The sequence below is a fragment of the Salvelinus fontinalis genome, chromosome 31 (genome assembly GCF_029448725.1).
Source record: "Salvelinus fontinalis isolate EN_2023a chromosome 31, ASM2944872v1, whole genome shotgun sequence".
In the NCBI taxonomy this organism is placed as follows: domain Eukaryota; kingdom Metazoa; phylum Chordata; class Actinopteri; order Salmoniformes; family Salmonidae; genus Salvelinus; species Salvelinus fontinalis.
Window position 1 is genome coordinate 5,039,117 of NC_074695.1, and position 25,664 is coordinate 5,064,780.

The 25,664-nt window shown below is 42.6% G+C and overlaps 1 protein-coding gene across 4 annotated transcripts in view; it reads right to left on the minus strand.

Annotated features, from left to right (window-relative positions):
• Positions 1-25,664, minus strand: part of cacna1fb (calcium channel, voltage-dependent, L type, alpha 1F subunit) — a 197,851-nt gene that overhangs the window by 164,050 nt on the left and 8,137 nt on the right. For all 4 annotated transcript variants that reach the window (XM_055891144.1, XM_055891142.1, XM_055891143.1 and 1 more), the window contains exons 2-3: positions 24,679-25,039; positions 12,900-13,005 (exon numbers count right to left, since the gene is read on the minus strand). In XM_055891144.1, coding sequence (XP_055747119.1) covers positions 12,900-13,005; positions 24,679-25,039 — 467 coding nt within the window. The remainder of the gene's footprint in view (positions 1-12,899; positions 13,006-24,678; positions 25,040-25,664) is intronic.

Below are 25,664 nucleotides of genomic sequence, written 5' to 3' on the forward strand. Positions count from 1 at the left end.
CTGCAGTGTCATCCCACTGGGGAACACACCGGTTGAGTCAACATTGTTTCAACATCGAACCACAACGTGACCGGTGTTATGATTCTGACAGATACATAAGAAGTTACTCAACTCATTGTCCACACACACACACACGCACGCACGCACGCACGCACGCACGCACGCACGCACGCACGCACGCACGCACGCACACACACACACACACACACACACACACACACACACACACACACACACACACAGAGAGAGAAACAGACACACACACACACACACACACACACACACACACACACACACACACACACACACACACACACACACACACACACACACACACACACACACACACACACACACACACACACACACAGGGCAATAGAGTTAGGGTTCTCATCTATGGAGACGTGTTGATCAGTTTCATTGAAAAAAAGGCCAACTGTTCTGCTGAAGCTCTCGGCACACGTAGTCCATTCACTGTATTGCATTGTGGGAAGTGTAGTGGCAGTGGTGGCAGTTGTCCATGGTGCTGAATCCCAGTCAACTCAAGGAGTCCTTGTTAAAAGTTTACTAAAAAGGTTTAGTTCTGAATCGCCAGAAACACTCAGCGACATCCAGAAACACTCTTAAAGGGGCAATCTGCAATTGTTACACACCTCTTCAGACTTATAAATTAATGATATAAAAACCTTAGAACACCTACTCATTCCAGTTTTTTTTTTTTTTTTTTTTTTTTACTATTTTCTACATTGTATAATAATAGTGAAGACATCAAAAACTATGAAATAACACATATGGAATCACGTAGTCACCAAAACAAGTGTTAAACAAATCAAAATATATTTTATATTTGAGATTCTTCAAATAGCCACTCTTTGCATTGATGACAGCTTTGCACAATCTTGGAATTCTCTCAACCAGTTTCATGAGGTAATCACCTGGAATGCATTTCAATTAACAGTTATATCATTAAATGAATGATATATATATCCATTAATTCTTGAAGAATAAAACTTATTTTAATGCCTTATGCGCTTAGTTCAACTGTCACACCCCGTCCAAACCCAATATATAAAGCTCGTTTCACTAAATGTAAACAAACACTGTATAGCCTCAAAACATATTTAAATTATAAAATTGATATCGTGGATGGTCCGGGCTTGCATCCATAGCTCGGACTATGAATTTGAGAGTGGTTACATTTCTCCAAGCCCATCCCCTTTTACTAAAACAGAGGTGGATGATTGTTACTCTTTGAACTTCTGATTGGCCCTTTAAATGGTACCTTTTCATGTTTATTTTTTTTCTATGTACTGCAGATACTTCATTGTAATTCAGCCTGCATCACTTAGAATACCATTACCATTAAGGTCAACCAGCTCCGACGGACCACAACAAGGCTTGGACATGCATTCCAATTAGTGTGATGTAGTTCGTTGTTAGTTGTTAGGGTCTTTAAGCAGGATCTGTCTGGTTGTTAGGGTCTTTAAGCAGGATCTGTCTGGTTGTTAGGGTCTTTAGGCAGGATCTGTCTGGTTGTTAGGGTCTTTAGGCAGGATCTGTCTGGTTGTTAGGGTCTTTAAGCAGGATCTGTCTGGTTGTTAGGGTCTTTAAGCAGGATCTGTCTGGTTGTTAGGGTCTTTAAGCAGGATCTGTCTGGTTGTTAGGGTCTTTAGGCAGGATCTGTCTGGTTGTTAGGGTCTTTAGGCAGGATCGGTCTGGTTGTTAGGGTCTTTAAGCAGGATCTGTCTGGTTTTTAGGGTCTTTAAGCAGGATCTGTCTGGTTGTTAGGGTCTTTAAGCAGTATGTTAGAGCTTGTAAAACCAAATACTCTGTCAGTTGGCCAAATACCATAGTAATGCTGGGACTGATGAAATACCACAGTAACACAGACAATGCCATACTAACACAAAGAACGCCATTGTAACACAAAAACGCCATAGTAACACAGATAGCACCATAGTAACACAGATAATACCATAGTAACACAGATAATACCATAGTAACACAAAGAATACAATGGTAACACAGAGAATACCATGGTAACACATAATACCATAGTAACACAGAGAATACCATAGTAACACAGAGAACACCATAGTAACACAGAGAATAACATATTAACACATAATACCATAGTAACACAGAGAACACCATAGTAACACAGAGAATACCATAATAACACAGATAATAACATGGTAACACATGTTACATAGTAACACAGACATCACCATAGTAACACATAATACACTAGTAACACAGAGATCACCATACTAACACATAATACCATAGTAACACAGATAATACCATAGTAACACATCATGCCATAGTAACACAGGGAATACCATAGTAACACAGAGAATACCATAGTAACACATAATACCATAGTAACACAGAGAACACCATAGTAACACAGACATCACCATAGTAACACAGAGAACACCATAGTAAAACAGACATCACCATAGTAACACATAATACCATAGTAACACAGAGAATATCATAGTAACACATAATACCATAGTAACACAGACATCACCATAGTAACACAGATAATATCATAGTAACGCAGACATCACCATAGTAACACAGAGAATACCATAGTAAAACAGACATCACCATAGTAACACATAGTACCATAGTAACACAGAGAATACCATAGTAACACATAATACCATAGTAACACAGAGAATACCATAGTAACACATAATACCATAGTAACACAGAAAATACCATAGTAACACAGACATCACCATAGTAACACAGACATCACCATAGTAATGGGCTGATGGAGAGAACGATTACAATCTTTTTATCGGATCAAATCTGAAGGAAGCACTCAGAGCGATTATAATCTCCTGGGGTGGCACGGCATGGGCTGTGTGTCAGGCCAACGGCATATATAATACACACACTGCTGCCTTCACACTGGATAACCGCCAGGACACAGAATGAGCCATTTGACAGAAGAATTATACTCATAACATGAATCTTATGCACATTCAACCCCTTCCGGTCCTGACGGAATAGAAAACCATATCCCCCTCTCTCTCTCTGTTTTGTGTCACACAATGTTCAGTTGAACTCGGTCCAAGATGGGACCAATGTTCAGTTGAACTCGGTCCAAGACGGGACCAATGTTCAGTTGAACTCGGTCCAAGACGGGACCAATGTTCAGTTGAACTCGGTCCAAGACGGGACCAATGTTCAGTTGAACTCGGTCCAAGATGGGACCAATGTTCAGTTGAACTCGGTCCAAGATGGGACCAATGTTCAGTTGAACTCGGTCCAAGACGGGACCAATGTTCAGTTGAACTCGGTCCAAGACGGGACCAATGTTCAGTTGAACTCGGTCCAAGACGGGACCAATGTTCAGTTGAACTCAGTCCAAGACGGGACCAATGTTCAGTTGAACTCGGTCCAAGATGGGACCAATGTTCAGTTGAACTCGGTCCAAGACGGGACCAATGTTCAGTTGAACTCAGTCCAAGATGGGACCAATGTTCAGTTGAACTCAGTCCAAGATGGGACCAATGTTCAGTTGAACTCAGTCCAAGACGGGACCAATGTTCAGTTGAACTCAGTCCAAGATGGGACCAATGTTCAGTTGAACTCAGTCCAAGATGGGACCAATGTTCAGTTGAACTCGGTCCAAGACGGGACCAATGTTCAGTTGAACTCGGTCCAAGACGGGACCAATGTTCAGTTGAACTCGGTCCAAGACGGGACCATTTTGTCATACTGCATCTCACGAGTGCTAAATGATCACTGGATAAAAGTGGTTGTAAAACAGCAGCCTCACTCTTCTGGTAAATTAAGGAATAAGAGTCATTCTCCCCACATACCTTATGCCCTTTCCACAATACTGAGCCAATCCAAGCCAGACCAAGCTATATACTGCGCTGGCCCTGTTACACACTATAGTTGAAATTGTTCTTGAAAGGACAAAGGAAGCACAGTATGGTCTGGGTCGGCAAAATAGTATGAAATGGGTCAGTACATATTGTCTCCAGAGTGATGTTTGATCAGAAGGAACCACATTTGATCTACTAAACAGTACTGGCATCCAGGGACCATAAATTGGTCTGGGTATTTCCAAAACACCGGCCTGTGTTTCCTTTGAGGCACCCACACCGGCCTGTGTTTCTCTTGAGGCCCCCATACCGGCCTGTGTTTCCCTTGAGGCCCCCACACCAGCCTGTGTTTCCCTTGAGGCCCCCATACTGGCCTGTGTTTCCCTTGAGGTCCCCACACCGGCCTGTGTTTCCCTTGAGGCCCCCACACCGGCATGTGTTTCCCTTGAGGCCCCCACACCGGCCTGTGTTTCCCTTGAGGCCCCCACACCGGCCTGTGTTTCCCTTGAGGCCCCCACACCGGCCTGTGTTTCTCTCGAGGCCCCCACACCGGCCTGTGTTTCTCTCGAGGCCCCCACATCGGCCTGTGTTTCCCTTGAGGCCCCCACACCGGCCTGTGTTTCTCTCGAGGCCCCCACACCGGCCTGTGTTTCTCTCGAGGCCCCCGAGTTGGCCTGTGTTTCCCTTGAGGCCCCCACACCGGCCTGTGATTCCCTTGAGGCCCCCACACCGGCCTGTGTTTCCATTGAGGCCCCCACGTTAGGCTGTGTTTCCCTTGAGGCCCCCGCGTTGGCCGGTGTTTCTCTTGAGGCCCCCACACCGGCCTGTGTTTTCCACGAGGCTCCCCATTATTAGCCAAATAATGATAATTTTGAGCAACAGGAAAAAATATTTAGACTGGCCCACTGGGCTTAAAATGGATCAGCCCATCTGGCCTTTGCCAGAATTGTCCTATGGCCAGTCCACCCCTGCTGGCATCAGTGACAAGGCAGCACCTGAGACCTCTTTAGGGTCACTGTGTAACATACATTATACTGCAATCTATGTTTCCGTGTTGTGTTATTGGCAAAACAATGTTTTGACCTCTCAGGTCTTCCTCAGGACTCTGTCAGTCATCGGTCAGCGTCACATCCCTGGCAGCCTACCTACCTGCCTACCTGCCTGCCTGCCTGCCTACCTACCTATCCAGAAAATCACATTGTATGATTTTTAAGTAATTAATTTGCATTTTATTGTATGACATAAGTAGTTGATCACCTACCAACCAGTAAGAATTCCGGCTCTCACAGACCTGTTAGTTTTTCTTTAAGAAGCCCTCCTCCTGTTAGGCATGGGAATGGCCAAGACCACAGAGCTGTGTAAGGACATCAGGGATAAAATTGTAGACCTGCACAAGGCTGGGATGGGCTACAGGACAATAGGCAAGCAGCTTGGTGAGAAGGCAACAACTGTTGGCCCAATTATTAGAAAATGGAAGAAGTTCAAGATGACGGTCAATCACCCTCGGTCTGGGGCTCCATGCAAGATCTCACCTCGTGGGGCATCAATGATCATGAGGAAGGTGAGGGATCAGCCCAGAACTACACGGCAGGACCTGGTCAATGACCTGAACATTCTATGGCAGCCATGTTTGCTGCCATTAACATTACATGAGGAATATTTCACAATGCCATTATTATTTAACATAATGTCTGGAATTAGAACGATATTTAAAATTCTAAAAGTTGTCTCTTTAAATATAGGGCTCTGGTCGTCCATCCCTCCCTCCCTCTCCAGTACCACACTGTCTGATGGTTACATAAGACTAGGGTTACAGAGGGAAAACCCTTCTCTTTGCAAAACAGCAGACGTGGGAAACTCACTGTTAGAATCAGGCCTGTCCTTCCATCCATACCTCCATCCCTCCATCCATTTGTCCATTAACAGGATATGCCTATACTGTATGGGCTCTCTAGTGTTACAGCTGACTGACAGACTGACTGGCTGGCTGACTGGATGGCTGACTGTGACTGACTGACTCACAGCCTGACTCACAGGCTGACTGGTTGGCTGACTTTCCTGGTTGACTGAGTGGCTGGCTGACTGGATGGATGGATGGCTGACTGACTGGATGGATGGCTGGCTGACTGGTTGGATGGCTGGCTGGCTGACTGGATGGATGGCTGGCTGAATGGATGGATGGCTGGCTGACTGGATGGATGGCTGGATGGATGGATGGATGGATGGCTGGCTGACTGGATGGATGGCTGGCTGGCTGGATGGATGGATGGATGGCTGGCTGACTGGATGGATGGCTGACTGGCTGGATGGCTGGCTGGCTGACTGGATGGATGGCTGGCTGGCTGACTGGTTGGATGGCTGGCTGGCTGACTGGATGGATGGATGGCTGACTGGATGGATGGCTGGCTGACTGACTGGATGGATGGATGGCTGACTGGATGGATGGATGGATGGCTGACTGGATGGATGGATGGCTGACTGACTGGATGGATGGATGGCTGACTGGATGGATGGCTGGCTGACTGGATGGATGGCTGACTGGATGGATGGCTGGCTGACTGGATGGATGGCTGGCTGGCTGACTGGATGGATGGCTGACTGGATGGATGGATGGCTGACTGGATGGATGGATGGCTGACTGGATGGATGGCTGGCTGGCTGACTGGATGGATGGCTGACTGGATGGATGGCTGGCTGACTGGATGGATGGCTGGCTGGCTGACTGGATAGATGGCTGACTGGATGGATGGCTGGCTGACTGTGACTGACTGATTGACTGACTAGCTGGCTGACTGGATGGATGGCTGGCTGGCTGGCTGACTGGATGGATGGCTGGCTGACTGGATGGCTGGCTGGCTGGCTGACTGGATGGATGGCTGGCTGGCTGGCTGACTGGATGGATGGCTGGCTGCCTGACTGGATGGATGGATGGCTGACTGGATGGATGGATGGCTGGCTGACTGGATGGATGGATGGCTGACTGGATGGATGGCTGGCTGGATGGATGGCTGGCTGACTGTGACTGACTGATTGACTGACTAGCTGGCTGACTGGATGGATGGCTGGCTGACTGTGACTGACTGATCGACTGACTAGCTGGCTGGCTGACTGGATGGCTGGCTGGCTGTGACTGACTGATTGACTGACTAGCTAGCTGGCTGACTGGATGGATGGCTGGCTGACTGTAGCTGGCTGGCTGACTGGATGGCTGGCTGGCTGTGACTGACTGATTGACTGACTAGCTGGCTGGCTGACTGGATGGCTGGCTGGCTGACTGGATGGCTGGCTGGCTGTGACTGACTGATTGACTGACTAGCTAGCTGGCTGACTGGATGGATGGCTGGGTGACTGTGACTGGCTGATTGACTGACTAGCTGGCTGGCTGACTGATTGACTGACTAGCTGGCTGGCTGACTGGCCGATACATAAACATGGCTTATAGCTTACTAGCCACCATGATCCCTTTATCTGTCTAGGTTACATTTAAATCACTGACAGTATCTAGCACATCACGTTAGGCATGGGATGGACTGGCTACAGGTAATGATTTACTACACATCTACATATCCCATAACACATGGGAGACAGTGGAATAACAGACACATAGATAGCAGTCATTGTAATGATGCATCTATTAAGAAACCTAGATTTGAGCTCTTGCATAGCATGACATGAATGTGCTATAGATATGCTATGGACATTAACCTTTAATAATGCGGCCAAGACAAATCGTTACCCCAAATTCCGGTAATTTCCCCCAAGTTCCGTGTTTTTCCAAGTCTGGTTGGAGGATACTGGATTTCCTGCTCGATCCCTCCTTATTCCGGCATTATTTTGTGTTGTTATGTGTTAATTACATTAAGACTACGTTACCCATGAGGCAATGTGCCACCCATGCAGGGTTGTTGAGCATATCCCTTGCATGGCTACACACAGTGATATCACTAGCTGAAGTATCTATTTATTAAAAGTAGTTTAAGCTAATTGTCATTCATCAAGGAACAAACATAACATACTGTATTCTGATTCTGGAAAACCTTGGACTGTAGTGGATTTTTTTCAACCCTAGCTATAGCTCTATCAGACTACTGCAACACCAGAGCAGGCTAACGCTATACAGTAGATCAGTGGTCACCAACCAGTCAATCGCGATCGACCGGTCGATCACCAAGGCATTCTAGTGAATCACCAAAACATTTCTGAAAAAAAAACCCTGATGATAATCCTTTTGGTTCCTATTTTAATGAATTGTTTTTGCGCTGTTGGCGGTAGATGCGTTATTTTTTTTCAGCATCCCTAGCACCGAGAAGAAAAAGCGTTCCCATTTGAAATCATTTTATGTGTCTAAAGGTAGAACTCTGCCTACCCGGCAGGCCAAGAACAAACAAATCAAGTGCAACTATAGGCCTACTGCTGGCCAATCAGCTCAGATCACTGTGTCTGTACAGTTTCGTCAAGCCATAGACTGTAAAAAATAAACCTTGAACGCAGAAAGAGACTCAACGAATAGAGCGAAGAAGACCGTGTCCCCCTTTTCTCAGCTGTTCCACTCCTAAAGCAGCTGTCCCCCTCCTAAAGACCTAAAGAACATCTAATTATATCAATGTCATGCACCCATCTGAGCATATTCCCCTGTCTGTTATGCTAGCTAGGTCTCTGTCATTTCCTTGTCTGTTATGCTAGCTAGGGCTCTGTCATTTCCTTGTCTGTTATGCTACTAGTTAGGTCTCTGTCATTCCCCTGTCTGTCATGCTAGCTAGGTCTCTGTCATTTCCTTGTCTGTCATGCTAGCTAGGTCTCTGTCATTTCCTTGTCTGTCATGCTAGCTAGGTCTCTGTCATTCCCCTGTCTGTCATGCTAGCTAGGTCTCTGTCATTCCCCTGTCTGTCATGCTAGCTAGGTCTCTGTCATTTCCTTGTCTGTCATGCTAGCTAGGTCTCTGTCATTTCCTTGTCTGTCATGCTAGCTAGGTCTCTGTCATTCCCCTGTCTGTCATGCTAGCTAGGTCTCTGTCATTCCCCTGTCTGTCATGCTAGCTAGGTCTCTGTCATTCCCTTGTCTGTCATGCTAGCTAGGTCTCTGTCATTCCCCTGTCTGTCATGCTAGCTAGGTCTCTGTCATTCCCCTGTCTGTCATGCTAGCTAGGTCTCTGTCATTTCCTTGTCTGTTATGCTAGCTAGGTCTCTGTCATTTCCTTGTCTGTCATGCTAGATAGGTCTCTGTCATTCCCCTGTCTGTTATGCTAGCTAGGTCTCTGTCAGTTCCTTGTCTGTTATGCTACTAGTTAGGTCTCTGTCATTTCCCTGTCTGTCATGCTAACTAGGTCTCTGTCATTTCCCTGTCTGTCATGCTGGCTAGGTCTCTGTCATTCCCCTGTCTGTTATGCTAGCTAGGTCTCTGTCATTCCCCTGTCTGTTATGCTAGCTAGGTCTCTGTCATTCCCCTGTCTGTTATGCTAGCTAGGTCTCTATCATTCCCCTGTCTGTTATGATATCTAGGTCTCTGTCATTCCCCTGTCTGTCATGCTAGCTAGGTCTCTTTCATTCCCTTGTCTGTTATGTTAGCTAGGTCTCTGTCATTCCCCTGTCTGTTATGTTAGCTAGGTCTCTGTCATTCTCCTGTCTGTCATGCTAGCTAGGTCTCTGTCATTTCCTTGTCTGTCGTGCTAGCTAGGTCTCTGTCACTCCCCTGTCTGTCATGCTAGCTAGGTCTCTGTCATTCCCTTGTCTGTCATGTTAGCTAGGTCTCTGTCATGTTAGCTAGGTCTCTGTCATTCCCTTGTCTGTCATGCTAGCTAAGTCTCTTTCATTCCCTTGTCTGTCATGCTAGCTAGGTCTCTGTCATTCCCGTCTGTAAAGCCAGTGTTATGTAAAAAATAAATAAAAAATAATAATGTTATTATCCTGTCTCCCATGCTATCTATGTGTCTGTTATTCCACTGTCTCCCATGCTATCCATGTGTCTGTTATTCCACTGTCTCCCATGCTATCTATGTGTCTGTTATTCCACTGTCTCCCATGCTATCTATGTGTCTGTTATTCCACTGTCTCCCATGCTATCTATGTGTCTGTTATTCCACTGTCTCCCATGCTATCTATGTGTCTGTTATTCCACTGTCTTCCATGCTATCTATGTGTCTGTTATTCCACTGTCTCCCATGCTATCTATGTGTTTTTATTATCCTCTCTGCCATGCTAGCTAGAGAGGTCTGTTGTTTCCCTGTCTTCCATGCTATCTATGTGTCTGTTATTCTCCTGTCTGTCATGCTAGCTAGGTGTGTTATTTTCCTGTCTGCCATGCTAGCCAGCTGTTTGTGTGGTGGTGAGACAGTCTTTATCAACTATCACCACCATACAATACTGAGACAGTCTTTATCAACTATCACCACCATACAATACTGAGACAGTCTTTATCAACTATCACCACCATACAATACTGAGACAGTCTTTATCAACCATCACCACCATACAATACTGAGACAGTCTTTATCATCCATACAATACTGATACAGTCTTTATCAACCATCACACCATACAATACTGAGACAGTCTTTATCAACCATACAATACTGATACAGTCTTTATCAACCATCACACCATACAATACTGAGACAGTCTTTATCAACCATCACACCATACAATACTGATACAGTCTTTATCAACCATCACACCATACAATACTGAGACAGTCTTTATCAACCATCACCACCATACAATACTGAGACAGTCTTTATCAACTATCACCACCATACAATACTGAGACAGTCTTTATCAACTATCACCACCATACAATACTGAGACAGTCTTTATCAACTATCACCACCATACAATACTGAGACAGTCTTTATCAACCATCACCACCATACAATACTGAGACAGTCTTTATCAACCATCACCACCATACAATACTGAGACAGTCTTTATCAACTTTCACCACCATACAATACTGAGACAGTCTTTATCAACCATCACCACCATACAATACTGAGACAGTCTTTATCAACTATCACCACCATACAATACTGAGACAGTCTTTATCAACTATCACCACCATACAATACTGAGACAGTCTTTATCAACTATCACCACCATACAATACTGAGACAGTCTTTATCAACTATCACCACCATACAATACTGAGACAGTCTTTATCAACTATCACCACCATACAATACTGAGACAGTCTTTATCAACCATCACCACCATACAATACTGAGACAGTCTTTATCATCCATCACACCATACAATACTGAGACAGTCTTTATCATCCATCACACCATACAATACTGAGACAGTCTTTATCAACTATCACCACCATACAATACTGAGACAGTCTTTATCAACCATACAATACTGAGACAGTCTTTATCAACCATCACACCATACAATACTGAGACAGTCTTTATCAACTATCACCACCATACAATACTGAGACAGTCTTTATCAACTATCACCACCATACAATACTGATACAGTCTTTATCAACCATCACACCATACAATACTGAGACAGTCTTTACCAACTATCACCACCATACAATACTGAGACAGTCTTTATCATCCATACAATACTGAGCCAGTCTTTATCAACTATCACCACCATACAATACTGAGACAGTCTTTATCAACTATCACCACCATACAATACTGAGACAGTCTTTATCAACTATCACCACCATACAATACTGAGACAGTCTTTATCAACCATCACCACCATACAATACTGAGACAGTCTTTATCATCCATCACACCATACAATACTGAGACAGTCTTTATCATCCATCACACCATACAATACTGAGACAGTCTTTATCAACCATACAATACTGAGACAGTCTTTATCAACCATCACACCATACAATACTGAGACAGTCTTTATCAACTATCACCACCATACAATACTGATACAGTCTTTATCAACCATCACACCATACAATACTGAGACAGTCTTTACCAACTATCACCACCATACAATACTGAGACAGTCTTTATCATCCATACAATACTGAGCCAGTCTTTATCAACTATCACCACCATACAATACTGAGACAGTCTTTATCAACTATCACCACCATACAATACTGAGACAGTCTTTATCAACTATCACCACCATACAATACTGAGACAGTCTTTATCATCCATCACACCATACAATACTGAGACAGTCTTTATCATCCATCACCACCATACAATACTGAGACAGTCTTTATCAACCATACAATACTGAGACAGTCTTTATCAACTATCACCACCATACAATACTGAGACAGTCTTTATCAACTATCACCACCATACAATACTGAGACAGTCTTTATCAACTATCACACCATACAATACTGAGACAGTCTTTATCATCCATCACCACCATACAATACTGAGACAGTCTTTATCATCCATACAATACTGAGACAGTCTTTATCAACCATCACACCATACAATACTGAGACAGAGTGAATGTGACTATCAGCGGTTCGTCATCGAATCATTGTGCAAATAATTTCAGATCTTATCCGTCTAACCGTTATAGTTGGGGATGAACGTATCTAAATACTAGCTGTAAAATCACAGGTTTGGAACAGACATCAATTATGGAACAGTATGGCAGCCACTTCAATGTCTTCTCTATCAAAACATTGATGTAATCGAAGTGGCACGTATCCCCCCCCCCCCCACACAGCATGACCCTTCTAGAAGACATAATCTGTAGGACTTCCTGTAAAGTTGGAATCCTTAATGGTGTAAACTGCCACGACCGTTTGGGATAAATTTAAACAAATATAATTATATATAATACTAATAATACTACTAATAATAATAAACAATATTATAAACAAACAAAAAAGAGGTCACTCTAAAACAACAAACACTGTTTTTTTGGTTTTCTATGTTACTGCAAAAACTACATGTTTACCGTGATGCTCGTCTCCATACGAATATTCCTCCGTTTAAACAACAATAACGACGACAATAACAAAAGCGTCGGGACGAACAGTGTACCCCCCCCCCCCCCTTTTTAAACCAGCTGAGATAGAACTTAATGTTTTACTCACCAGATCGTGGTTGGTAGAGTTGGAGTCTTCCTCGGGGAAAGGCTTGGACACCCCCAGCGCTATACAGTTAGCGAAGATGGCGATCAGGATGAAGATGTCAAAGGGTCTAGAGAGGACAGCGGTCATGGAAACAACAAAAACAATCCATATTGAAATGAAAACGGATGTCCTGACTCTCTGTCTGTGGTCACTAAAAGATCACATCCCACTGGTTCAAACAACGCTGTTGACCTAATGGGTTATGAAAGAAGAATTCACTACAAACTACTTCTAAGAGGACTGGGATGTGAAAACTTTGACGCTCAATATCTCAGAACTATGCTTTGCGTAAATATCATCTTAGAGTCACATGGTCAAGATTTTAGATGACAGCTGAACCAAACATCGTTTTTTTCCCATTGGATTTTGGTCGTGCTTTTAAAATGGTTTTGAAAGCATAGTACTCGCATATTGGAAAGTCAACAAACTTTTGGTCGTCCTTTCTTTGAGTGGGTGAATTATAGGTTGTAATCTCACTGATCAACAGCTCAACCAGAGGAGGCTGGTGGGAGGATCTATAGGAGGACAGGCACATTTTAATGGGATAAATAAGACGGTATCTAACCATTACATTCAAGCCATTACAATGAGCCCATCCTCCTATCGCTCATCCCACCAGTTTTACCCATATATTACCTAGTGCCATCCCACTGAGCACACTACGTAATTTTAACGTGGATAATTGGGTAATATTCTGTTAGTAATGTTAACCCCTGTGTCCAGTGTAAATTAACAATCTGGCCATCATACCATCATGGCCACCTAATCATCCCCAGCTTCTAATTGGCAACAACAACAACCAGAACTATACTTATACAACAACAATACTACTACTACTAATACTACTACTACTACTACTACTACTACTACTACTACTAACACTACTACTACTACTACTAATACTACTACTACTACTACTACTACTACTACTACTACTACTACTACTACTACTACTACTACTACTACTACTACTACTACTATTACTACTACTACTACTAGTACTACAACTACAACACTTATAGTCAGGTCAGGTCAGGTCAGTATTTGGACAGTGACAAAATTTGCATCATTTCGGTTCTGTACACCACCACAATGGATTTGAAATGAAACGATGTGCTTAAACTGTATAGTCGTGGCCAAAAGTTTTGAGAATGACACAAATATTAATTTTCACAAAGTTTGTTGCTTCAGTGTCTTTAGATATTTTTGTCAGATGTTACAATGGAATACTGAATTACAATTACAAGCATTTCATAAGTGTCAAAGGCTTTTATTGACAATTACATGAAGTTGATGCAAAAGAGTCAATATTTGCAGTGTTGACCCTTCTTTTTCAAGACCTCTGCAATCCGCCCTGGCATGCTGTCAATTAACTTCTGGGCCACATCCTGACTGATGGCAGCCCATTCTTGCATGCTAAAGAACGTTAGTGACTGAATTCATGTGTCATGCGGTAACTGGTACCGTTAGGCCTTGTGTTATATTTGAAAGGTTGAGTAATGTACCCACGTTTTTACTTGTGTTCTACAATATATGTTCTGAAGATATACATTTTTGCGGCATTTTTTTAATATGCAATCATTGTACTTTTAAATATCTACAGTTACATTTATGAACCTCTTAAAGAACTTTGTTCCTTAATTGCATTTTACAATGCAATGCTTGGAGTTTGTCAGAATTTGGGGGGTTTTGTTTGTCCACCCGACTCTTGAGGATTGACCACAAGTTCTCAATGAGATTAAGGTCTGGGGAGTTTCCTGGCCAAGGACCCAAAATATCGATGTTTTGTTTCCCGAGCCACTTTTGCCTTATGGCAAGGTGCTCCATCATGCTGGAAAAGGCATTGTTCGTCACCAAACTGTTCCTGGATGGTTTGGAGAAGTTGCTCTCGGAGGATGTGTAGGTACCATTCTTTATTCATGGCTGTGTTCTTAGGCAAAATTGTGAGTGAGCCCACTCCCTTGGCTGAGAAGCAACCCCACACATGAATGGTCTCAGGATGCTTTACTGTTGGTATGAGACAGGACTGATGGTAGTGCTCACCTTGTCTTCTCCGGACAAGCTTTTCCCCAAACAATCGGAAAGGGGATTCATCAGAGAAAATGACTTTACCCCAGTCCTCAGCAGTCCAATCCCTGTACCTTTTGCAGAATATCAGTCTGTCCCTGATGTTTTTCCTGGAGAGAAGTGGCTTCTTTGCTGCCCTTCTTGACACCAGGCCATCCTCCAAAAGTCTTCGCCTCACTGTGCATGTAGATGCACTCACACCTGCCTGCTGCCATTCCTGAGCAAGCTCTGTACTGGTGGTGCCCCGATCCTGCAGCTGTATCAACTTCAGGAGACGGTCCCGGCACTTGCTGGACTTTTTTGGGCACACTGAAGCCTTCTTCACAACAATTGAACCGCTCTCCTTGAAGTTCTTGATGATCCGATAAATGGTTGATTCAGGTACAATCTGGCAGCAATATCCTAAGCAATGATGACGCCACGTGTTTCCTTGCAGGTAACCATGGCTGACAGAGGAAGAACAATGATTCCAAGCACCACCCTCCTTTTGAAGCTTCCAGTCTGTTATTCAAACTCAATCAGCATGACAGAGTGATCTCCAGCCTTGTCCTCATCAACACGCACATCTGTGTTAACGAGAGAATCACTGACATGATGTCAGCTGGTCCTTTTGTGGCAGTACTGAAATGCAGTGGAAATGTTTTTTGGGGGATTCAGTTCATTTGCATGGCAAAGAGGGACTTTGCAATTCATCTGATCCCTCTTCATAACATTCTGGAGTATTTGCAAATTGCCATCATACAAACTGAGGCAGCAGACTTTGTGAAAATGTATATTTGTGTCATTCTCAAAACTTTTGGCCACAACTGTAGACTTTCATCTTTAATTTAAGGGTTTTGTCAAAATTATTGTATGAACCTTGTAGAAACTGCAACCATTTTTATACATAGCACCCCCCCCCCTCCCCTAATTTTAGGGGCTCAGAAGTAATTGGACAAACCAACATATCCATAAATTAAATTGTGAGTTTTAATACTTGGTTGAACATCGTTTGCAGTCAACGACTGCCTGAAGTCTGGAACCCATAGATAACACCAGATGCTGTGTTTCTTCCCTGGTGATGCTCTGCCAGGCCTTTACTGCAGCTGTCCTCAGGTTCTGCTTGTTCTTGGGGCGTTTTGCCTTCAGCAAAGTGAAATGCTCAATTGGATTCAGGTCAGGTGATTGACTTAGCCATTGCAGAACATTCCACTTATTTGCCTTAAAAAAAAAAAAAAATTTAGTTGCTTTCGCAGTATACTTGGGGTCATTGTCCATCTGCACTGTGATGCGCCGTCCAATCAGTTTTGAAGCATTTGGCTGAATCTGACCGGATGATAATATTACACCCTATTAGATAATATAGATAATAATTATATAATATAATATAATATAATATAGATAATAATTATATAATATAATATAATATAGATAATAATTATATAATATAATATAGATAATAATTATATAATATAATATAGATAATAATTATATAATATAATATAGATAATAATTATATAATATAATATAGATAATAATTATATAATATAATATAATATAGATAATAATAATATAATATAATATAATATAGATAATAATAATATAATATAATATAATATAGCCCTAAACACTCCAGAATGCATCCTGCTGCTTTTGTTAGCAGTCACATCATCAATAAAATACAAGGGAACCAGTTCCATTGGCAGCCATATATGTCCACGCCATAACACCACCTCCACCATGCTTCACACGGTGAGGTGGTATACTTTGGATCATGAGCAGCTACTTCCCTTCTTCATACTCGTCTCTTCCCATCATTCTGGTACAAGTTGATCTTTGTCTCATCTGTCCATAGGATGTTGTTCCAGAACTGTACAGACTTCTTTTTTTAGATGTTGTTTTGGCAAACTCTAATCTGGTCTTCCTGTTTAAAAAGGCTTACCAATGGTTTACATCTTGTGGTAAACCCTCTGTATTTACTCTGGTGAAGTCTTCTTTTGGTTGTTGAATGACACAGATACAGCTACCTTCTGGAGGGTGTGGTTGATCTGACCAATTGTTGTGAAGTTTTTTTTTCTTCTTCACCAGGGAAAGAATTCTTCTGTCACAAGTTGTTTTCCGTGGTCTTCCGGGCCTTTTCTCTGAGCTCTCCAGTGTGTTATTTCTTTATAAGTACGTACCAAATAGTTGATTTGGACACATCTAATATTTTCGTTTTGATTTTTCAGCCTAACGATGGCTTGCTTCGATGGCAGTGACAGCTCTTCGTACTTCATATTTGAGGGTTAACGGCAACAGATTCCAAATGCCACACTTGAAATGAACTCTAGACCTTTTATCTAGTTACTTGTAAATGAACTAATGAGGCATTAGCACACACCTGGCCATGGAGCAGCTGAGCAGACAATTATCCAATTACTTTTGGTCCCTTAAAAAAAGGGGTGGGGACCACATATAAAAAGTCTTGTAATTCCTACACTGTTCACTCGATTTGGATGTAAATACCCTCAAATTAAAGCTTTTTTAAATTTATTTAACTTGGTAAGTCCGTTAAGAACAATTTCTTATTCACAATGACAGCCTACCGGGGAACAGTGGGTTAACTGCCTTATTCAGGAGCAGGATGACAGATTTCTACCTTGTCAGCTTGGGGACTTGAACCAGCGACCTTTTCAGTTACGTTGCCCCTACACTCTAACCACCAGGCTACCTACCCGCCCCCCCCTACACTCTAACCACTAGCCTACCTGCCCCCCCCACCGCTCTAACCACTAGGCTACCTGCCGCCCCCTGCCACTTCAGCTCACCTCATTTCAACTCCAATATGCTGTGGTAGACAGCTAAAATAATAATAACTTGGTGAATGTCCATATATGTATTGACCTGACTGTGTTGTATATTGTATATAACTGCCTTAATGTTGCTAGAACCAGGAAGAGTAGCTGCTGCCTTGGCAGGAACTAATGGGGATCCATAATAAACCCCAGGAAGAGTAGCTGCTGCCTTGGCAGGAACTAATGGGGATCCATAATAAACCCCAGGAAGAATAGCTGCTGCCTTGACAGGAACTAATGGGGATCCATAATAAACCCCAGGAAGAGTAGCTGCTGCCTTGGCAGGAACTAATGGGGATCCATAATAAACCCCAGGAAGAGTAGCTGCTGCCTTGGCAGGAACTAACGGGGATCCATAATAAACCCCAGGAAGAGTAGCTGCTGCCTTGGCAGGAACTAATGGGGATCCATAATAAACCCCAGGAAGAGTAGCTGCTGCCTTGACAGGAACTAATGGAGATCCATAATAAACCCCAGGAAGAGTAGCTGCTGCCTTGGCAACAGGAACTAATGGGGATCCATAATAAATCCCACGAAGAGTAGCTGCTGCCTTGGCAGGAACTAATGGAGATCCATAATAAACCCCAGGAAGAGTAGCTGCTGCCTTGGCAGGAACTAATGATGATCCATAATAAACCCCAGGAAGAGTAGCTGCTGCCTTGGCAGGAACTACTGGGGATCCATAATAAACCCCAGGAAGAGTAGCTGCTGCCTTGGCAGGAACTAATGATGATCCATAATAAACCCCAGGAAGAGTAGCTGCTGATCCTTATTAAATACACATACAAATACAACAACATCAATACTTCTACTTCGACTACTACTACAACAACAACCACAACAATGCTTATACTACAACAACAAAAATTATACTACTACTACTACTACAACTATAGCAATAATACTTATACTTCAACAACAACAATAACAACAACATACACTAGACCAGTGTTTCTCAATCGCTGATAAAGTCCTCATCACTCTCTGTCCTCTCACACAGGCCTTTTCTCATTTGAGAATAAACTCTTTCCTCCATCTCCTCTCCTCCGTCTTCACTCCTCCACTTTAGACATTTATTTAGCGATCCACCTATGTAAACTTAATTTGCCCGATGACGCGCAAGTGAAGATACAAGTGCATTTTTTGTACACATTCCCTCTCCTCTGCGCCTCTCCTCAATTACCTTTTACCCTTTTTCAAAAGGAGGCTACAGAGGATGGAGGAGAAAGGACACAGGAGCTGAGAAAATTCAATTGACAAAGGCCACACTCGCTTTCTCTCGCTCATCTCTCTCTCCGCCTCTCTCTCATCTTTCTCTCTCCACCTCTCTCTCATCTCTCTCTCTCCACCTCTCTCTATTTCTCCTCTCTCTGTCTCCCTCTTTCTCTCTCATCTCTCTCTCTCCGCCTCTCTCTCATTTCTCTCTCTCCACCTCTCTCTCATCTCTCTCTCTCCACCTCTCTCTCATCTCTCTCTCTCCGCCTCTCTCTCATCTCTCTCTCTCCGCCTCTCTCTCATCTCTCTCACTCCACCTCTCTCTCTTTCTCCTCTCTCTGTCTCCCTCTTTCTCTCTCTGTCTCTCTAGCTAACCAACCGGCCCCTCAGGTAGTTGTCTTCTCTATTACCTCTGACTGAACTAGAACTCACCTTTCAGAATAATAAGTGGTTTGAATCTGGGTCGTCTTCGTGCCTGGTAACTCAGACTGGTATCATAGACTAGACGTAACATAGTACATGTAAAGTATGATATGTTATGTTTGGTATGGTTACATAAGACAGAAGGTTACTTCAGACATGAAGGAAAAGAGGGTAGTTAGTCGTGGTGGATGGTTGGGCGTAGATAACGCCTAGCAACCCAAGGGTTGTTTGAATCTCATCATGGACAACTTTACCATTTGAGCTAATTAGCAACGTTGCAACTACTTAGCATGTTAGCTAGCCCTTCCCCAAACACTAACATTAACCGTTTTAGCTAACCCTTCCCCAAACACTAACATTAACCGTTTTAGCTAACCCTTCCCCAAACACTAAACTTAACCATTTAACCTAATCCTAACCCTAACCATTACCCCCTAAATCCTAGACAAGCTAACGTTAGCCAGCTAGCCAATGTTACTGTTAGCCACCTAGCCACCCCTAGCTAACATCAGCCACAACAAATTGGAAATCGTAACCTATCATACAAAATGGACGATGGACATCCACAAATTAATACATACCATACGAAACGTAACATATCATACTAAAATGGAGTGTCTCGGATTTACGTACAGAACACTACAAAATGCACTGAGACCAGGTTGGGTAACTTGTATTGTGTGTCTGTTAAGTAAGTTAGCTCTAGTGTGTCAATGTTCTCCCACTGGGAGTGAATTGTTGAATACCTAACTATGCTTTCAGCCTGTCCCACCCTGATCTGTTTCACCTGTTTTGTGCTGGTCTCCACCCCCCCTCCAGGTGTCGCCCATCTTCCACATTATCTCCTGTGTATTTATACCTGTGTCCTCTGTTTGTCTGTTGCCAGTTCGTCTTGTTTTGTCAAGTCAACCAGCGTGTTTTTCCGTCCTCCTGTTTTTCCTATTCTCTGTTTTTCCCAGTCCTCCCGGTTCTGACCTTTGCCTGCCCTGACACTGAGCCCGCATACCTGACCTCGAGCCTGCCTGCCACTCTGTTCCGCCTGGACTCTGACCTGGTTTTTGATATTTTGCCTGTCCATGACCTGTCTCTTGCCTGCCTCTTTGTTTATAATAAATATCAGAGACTCAAACCCTCTGCCTCCCGTGTCTGCATCTGGGTCTCGCCCTTTATCGTTATAGAACTATCTAAAAGCACAACAAAATTCCAATGGGGGAATAAAAGTCTGAATTTTGGTTTAGCTACATCAAATCAGACTTTATTTAACGTGCATTTAACCTCTTTGGGCTGCAGGGGCAGTATTGAGTAGCCTGGATAAAAGGTGCACATTTCAAACGGCCTCGTACTCAATTCTTGCTCGTACAATATGCATATTATTATTACTATTGGATAGAAAACACTCTCTAGTTTCTAAAACCGCTTGAATTATATCTGTGAGTAAAACAGAACTCATTTTGCAGCAAACTTCCTGACAGGAAGTGGAAAATCTGAAATTGATGCTCTGTTCTAGGGCCTGCCTATAAATGTGCTTGATATTTATTAGTATACATGCACTTCATACGCCTTCCACTAGATGTCAACAGGCAGTGAGAGAAGAAATGGAGTGTATAACATGATCTGAGGTCGAATAAAAGCTCTTGGCATGACGTGACCCCAATTTCTTGTTTTCTGGAACGCGCGAGAAGTGACCTGGTATTGCCTTCTGTAAAGCTGTCGTTATAGATGACTAATATCTCCGGCTTTGATTTTATTTGATACATGTGACAATATCATCGTAAAGTATGTTTTTTCAATATAGTTTTATTAGATTATTGAAATTTTTTCGGGACGTTAGGCGTGTTGCTTTGTCTGCGTATGTTCAGGAAGGAGAGCTTCGCGCCACTTTGCTAGCTTTCCGTGCTAATTGACTAGAGAAGAGGACATTCTAAAACCAAACAACGATTGTTCCCGACAAAGGACCCCTTGTACAACATTCTGATGGAAGATCATCAAAAGTAGGACCCATGATGCTTTATGATGCTATTTCATATATCTGTCGAACATATGAACTAGTAGTTTGCGCCCAGATTTTGTGCACGCTCTCGCCATAACGTTAACTACATGTCGTAATGAAGTTATTTTTAGAATTCTAACATGGCGATTGCATTAAGAACTAGTGTATCTATTATTTCCTATACAACATGTATTTTTTAGTAATGTTTATGAATAGTTATTTGGTCAGAATATGTGACAGAAAGATGTCAGAAAAATATCCGGACGTTGTGGGAAAAAGTAGCTAAGTTAGCAGAATGTATAACCACTGATTTCAGGTCTAAATATGCACATTTTCGAACAAAACATAAGTGTATGTATAACCTGATGTTATAGGACGGTCATCTGATGAAGAATATCAAGGTTAGTCAAAAATTATATATCTTTTGCTGGTTTGTTACGATCGCTAACTTTTGCTGCTGGTAAATGGCTTGTGTTTCTGGCTATTGTGGTAAGCTAATATAATGCTATATTCTGTTTTCGCTGTAAACACTTAAGAAATCGGAAATATTGGCTGGATTCACAAGATGCTTGTCTTTCATTTGCTGTGCACGATGTATTTTTCAGAAATGTTTTATGATGAGTATTTAGGTATTTCACGTTGGTGTCTGTAATTACTCTGGCTGCTTCGGTGCTATTTCTGACGGTAGCTGTGATGGTAGCTGCAATGTAAAACTGATTTATAGCTCAAATATGCACATTTTTCGAACAAAACATAGATTTATTGTATAACATGTTATAAGACTGTCATCTGATGAAGTTGTTTCTTGGTTAGTTTGGTTGGTTCTTGGTTAGTTAGGTTGGTTTTGTGCATGCTACCTGTGCTGTGAAAAATGTCTGTCCTTTTTTGTATTTGGTGGTGAGCTAACATAAATATACGTGGTGTTTTCGATGTAAAACATTTAAAAAATCGGACATGTTGGCTGGCTTCATAAGATGTTTATCTTTCATTTGCTGTATTGGACTTGTTAATGTGTGAAAGTTAAATATTTCAAAAAAATATATTTTGAATTTCGCGCCCTGCACTTGAGCTGGCTGTTGTCATAAGTGTACTGACATCGGCCTTGCAGCCCGAAGAAGTTTGATTTAGTTTAGTTTAAGTTTAGTTTCTATTCTTTAACTTCGATTTTTGGTTGAGATGGAACGTATATCGAAGATATCAAATATTAATTTGTAGATAAACTGGAATGAAATCCAGACTAAGTCAGAGGCTCAGATGGAACTATCCAATCAGAACATCTCCTTCAAATGTTCATATTTGGTTGCGTTGACAACCAAACGCAATTCAACATCTAGTTTGTCTAAAAATGAATCATTTAAATGTTGGATTCACGTCTCCATCTCAACAAAAAAAATCGACATTTAAAAATACGACAAAATCAAATTTAATCTAACTTTAAAGGCACTTTAAATAAAGTTTGATTTGATGTAGTCCTATTTAACCTTTTGGTTGAGATAGAGATGTGAATCCAACATTGTAATGAGTAACTTGTAGATTCAATTTGAAATCAACCAGAGTTCTAAATCCTAGGCCTGTATGTATTATCTATTTTTAGTTGAACTCTGGGTTGAATTGAAACAATAGTTGTTGATGACTTTGCAAATGCTTTATAGGCCTTAATAGTATTATTAATGATGTATGACTTATAGATTATGGTTACATTTGCTCTGTTGAACTTACACTATGGAATGAATTCGATAACAAGAGCGAATCTATTAACTAGAGATTTCTCAATAATCATTTTCACAATAGCACATTGGTAGTAGTCAGTGACAAAATTCATAGCTAAGCTAGGATTGGTTAAAACCCTGGATGGACGACCAAAGGGATAGCTGGAGATACATCAACTCTCCAGTAGGAGGTGCTGTTGACACATCAACTCTCCAGTAGGAGGTGCTGTAGATAGATCAACTCTCCAGTAGGAGGTGCTGTAGACAGATGAACTCTCCAGTAGGAGGTGCTGTAGTAAGATCAACTCTCCAGTAGGAGGTGCTGTAGATAGATCATCTCTCCAGTAGGAGGTGCTGTAGATACATCATCTCTCCAGTAGGAGGTGCTGTAGGTAGATCATCTCTCCAGTAGGAGGTGCTGTAGATACATCATCTCTCCAGTAGGAGGTGCTGTAGATAGATCAACTCTCCAGTAGGAGGTGCTGTAATGTAGATCATTACAGCACTTGTTTGTATATGTTTGTATATTGTATATGTAAAAAATAAATAAAAATGGTTACCATGATACATAATCTTGAAATTTGAAGTTAGATGACTTTGATAACACTTTTGGAAATCCAATGTATTTTAAAACATAAATTCCATGTTGCAATACGTTGACAAATTAGACTGAAACAGCGCGGATTCAACCGGATTCAACCGGATTCAACCGGTTTGTGCTCAGTGGGTTACCTCAATACAGTGTGTAACAACAAGAGAATGTCATTGCTACCATTTGTTGCGGGACAATAAAGTTTTTCTAATTTTGATTCTGATTTTATAAACACTTATTTTGCAACACGATAGGGCATGATGAAATGAAGATTAAGTGGATCTGCTGTTCCGAGTGCTCCTGCCAACCAATCAGCTGTTCCATGTGTTACTGCCAACCAATCAGCTGTTCCATGTGTTACTGCAAACCAATCAGCTGTTCCATGTGTCACTGCCAACCAATCAGCTGTTCCATGTGTTACTGCCAACCAATCAGCTGTTCCATGTGTTACTGCCAACCAATCAGCTGTTCCATGTGTTACTGCCAACCAATCAGCTGTTCCAAGTGCTACTGCCAACCAATCAGCTGTTCCAAGTGATACTGCTAACCAATCAGCTGTTCCAAGTGCTACTGCCAACCAATCAGCTGTTCCAAGTGCTACTGCCAACCAATCAGCTGTTCCAAGTGCTACTACCAACCAATCAGCTGTTCCAAGTGCTACTGCCAACCAATCAGCTGTTCCAAGTGCTACTGCCAACCAATCAGCTGTTCCAAGTGCTACTGCCAACCAATCAGCTGTTCCAAGTGCTACTGCCAACCAATCAGCTGTTCCAAGTCCTACTGCCAACCAATCAGCTGTTCCAAGTGCTACTGCCAACCAATCAGCTGTTCCAAGTCCTACTGCCAACCAATCAGCTGTTCCAAGTGCTACTGCCAACCAATCAGCTGTTCCAAGTCCTACTGCCAACCAATCGTAGTAGGTAAAGGATACTTCCACTCTACGATGGAGAGCGCGGCCCTGCGTATGGGGTTGTTGAGTTTGAGGCAGTAGAGGGCTCTGGGGGCTCTCTGGACCTTGTCAGAACCCTGTACCACTTTCTTATTATGGTGGCTCTTCTTCCTCTGGGTCCCCGTGGAACTGGTTGTAGAGTGGAGTGTGTCCGTCCTCGTCATCTTCACTCCTCCGTTGTCAGCCATACCGTCCTCCGTCCACTCCGCGTCTCCTTTCTTCTCCCCTTCCTCATCCCCCTCTCCTCCCTCCTCCTCCTCCTCTTCTCCCTCTTCTCCCTCTTCTCCCTCTCCTCCACCCTCCTCTCCTTCGTCTGTGTTGGTGTACCCGTTCCGGCCATTGTCTGAGGAAGAGGAGGAAGAGAAGGAAGAGGAGAGAGTTAGACTAATATCAGGAGAACTTGACTCCTTCATGGGTTAGGTTACTCCCAGTAGAGATAGTCCACTGTGAAGAGTTATTAAATCAATAGTACCATGTTTCCTCTCTGTTCTGTGTTTTGTGTTTCTAAATCCAATGAAAACCGCAAACCCAATTAAACCTATCCCCCACATCAACCTTAAACCTAACACTTAAAAAACTCATTTTGTTTAAGTCTTGATCATGTCCAGTCAGTGGACATTGGACAACTGAAGAACTTTATTGTAATGAGTTTGTGTCAGTCCAGTCATTTTTATAAGATGCTTTGGTAGACGTTACATTGAAATCAAGACAATCTTGTGTTGTCCTCAGTACCTAACCTGACGGATCACATAATATCTTACAGCAGCATGTTGAATCTTGAGAAGTTGAAGAACTCAGATAGATAAATACATTTTGTATGCTCTGAAGGATGGTGTGTCGTTCAACGTGTGAGACTCCACAGTAAGCGAGGCTATACGCAGAGGGTTAGAATGGTAATACAGAGGAGTTAATGGGTGAAAACAACCATATTGTAGAGAACAGCTGTGACCTATTTCTCCGGAGCCGAA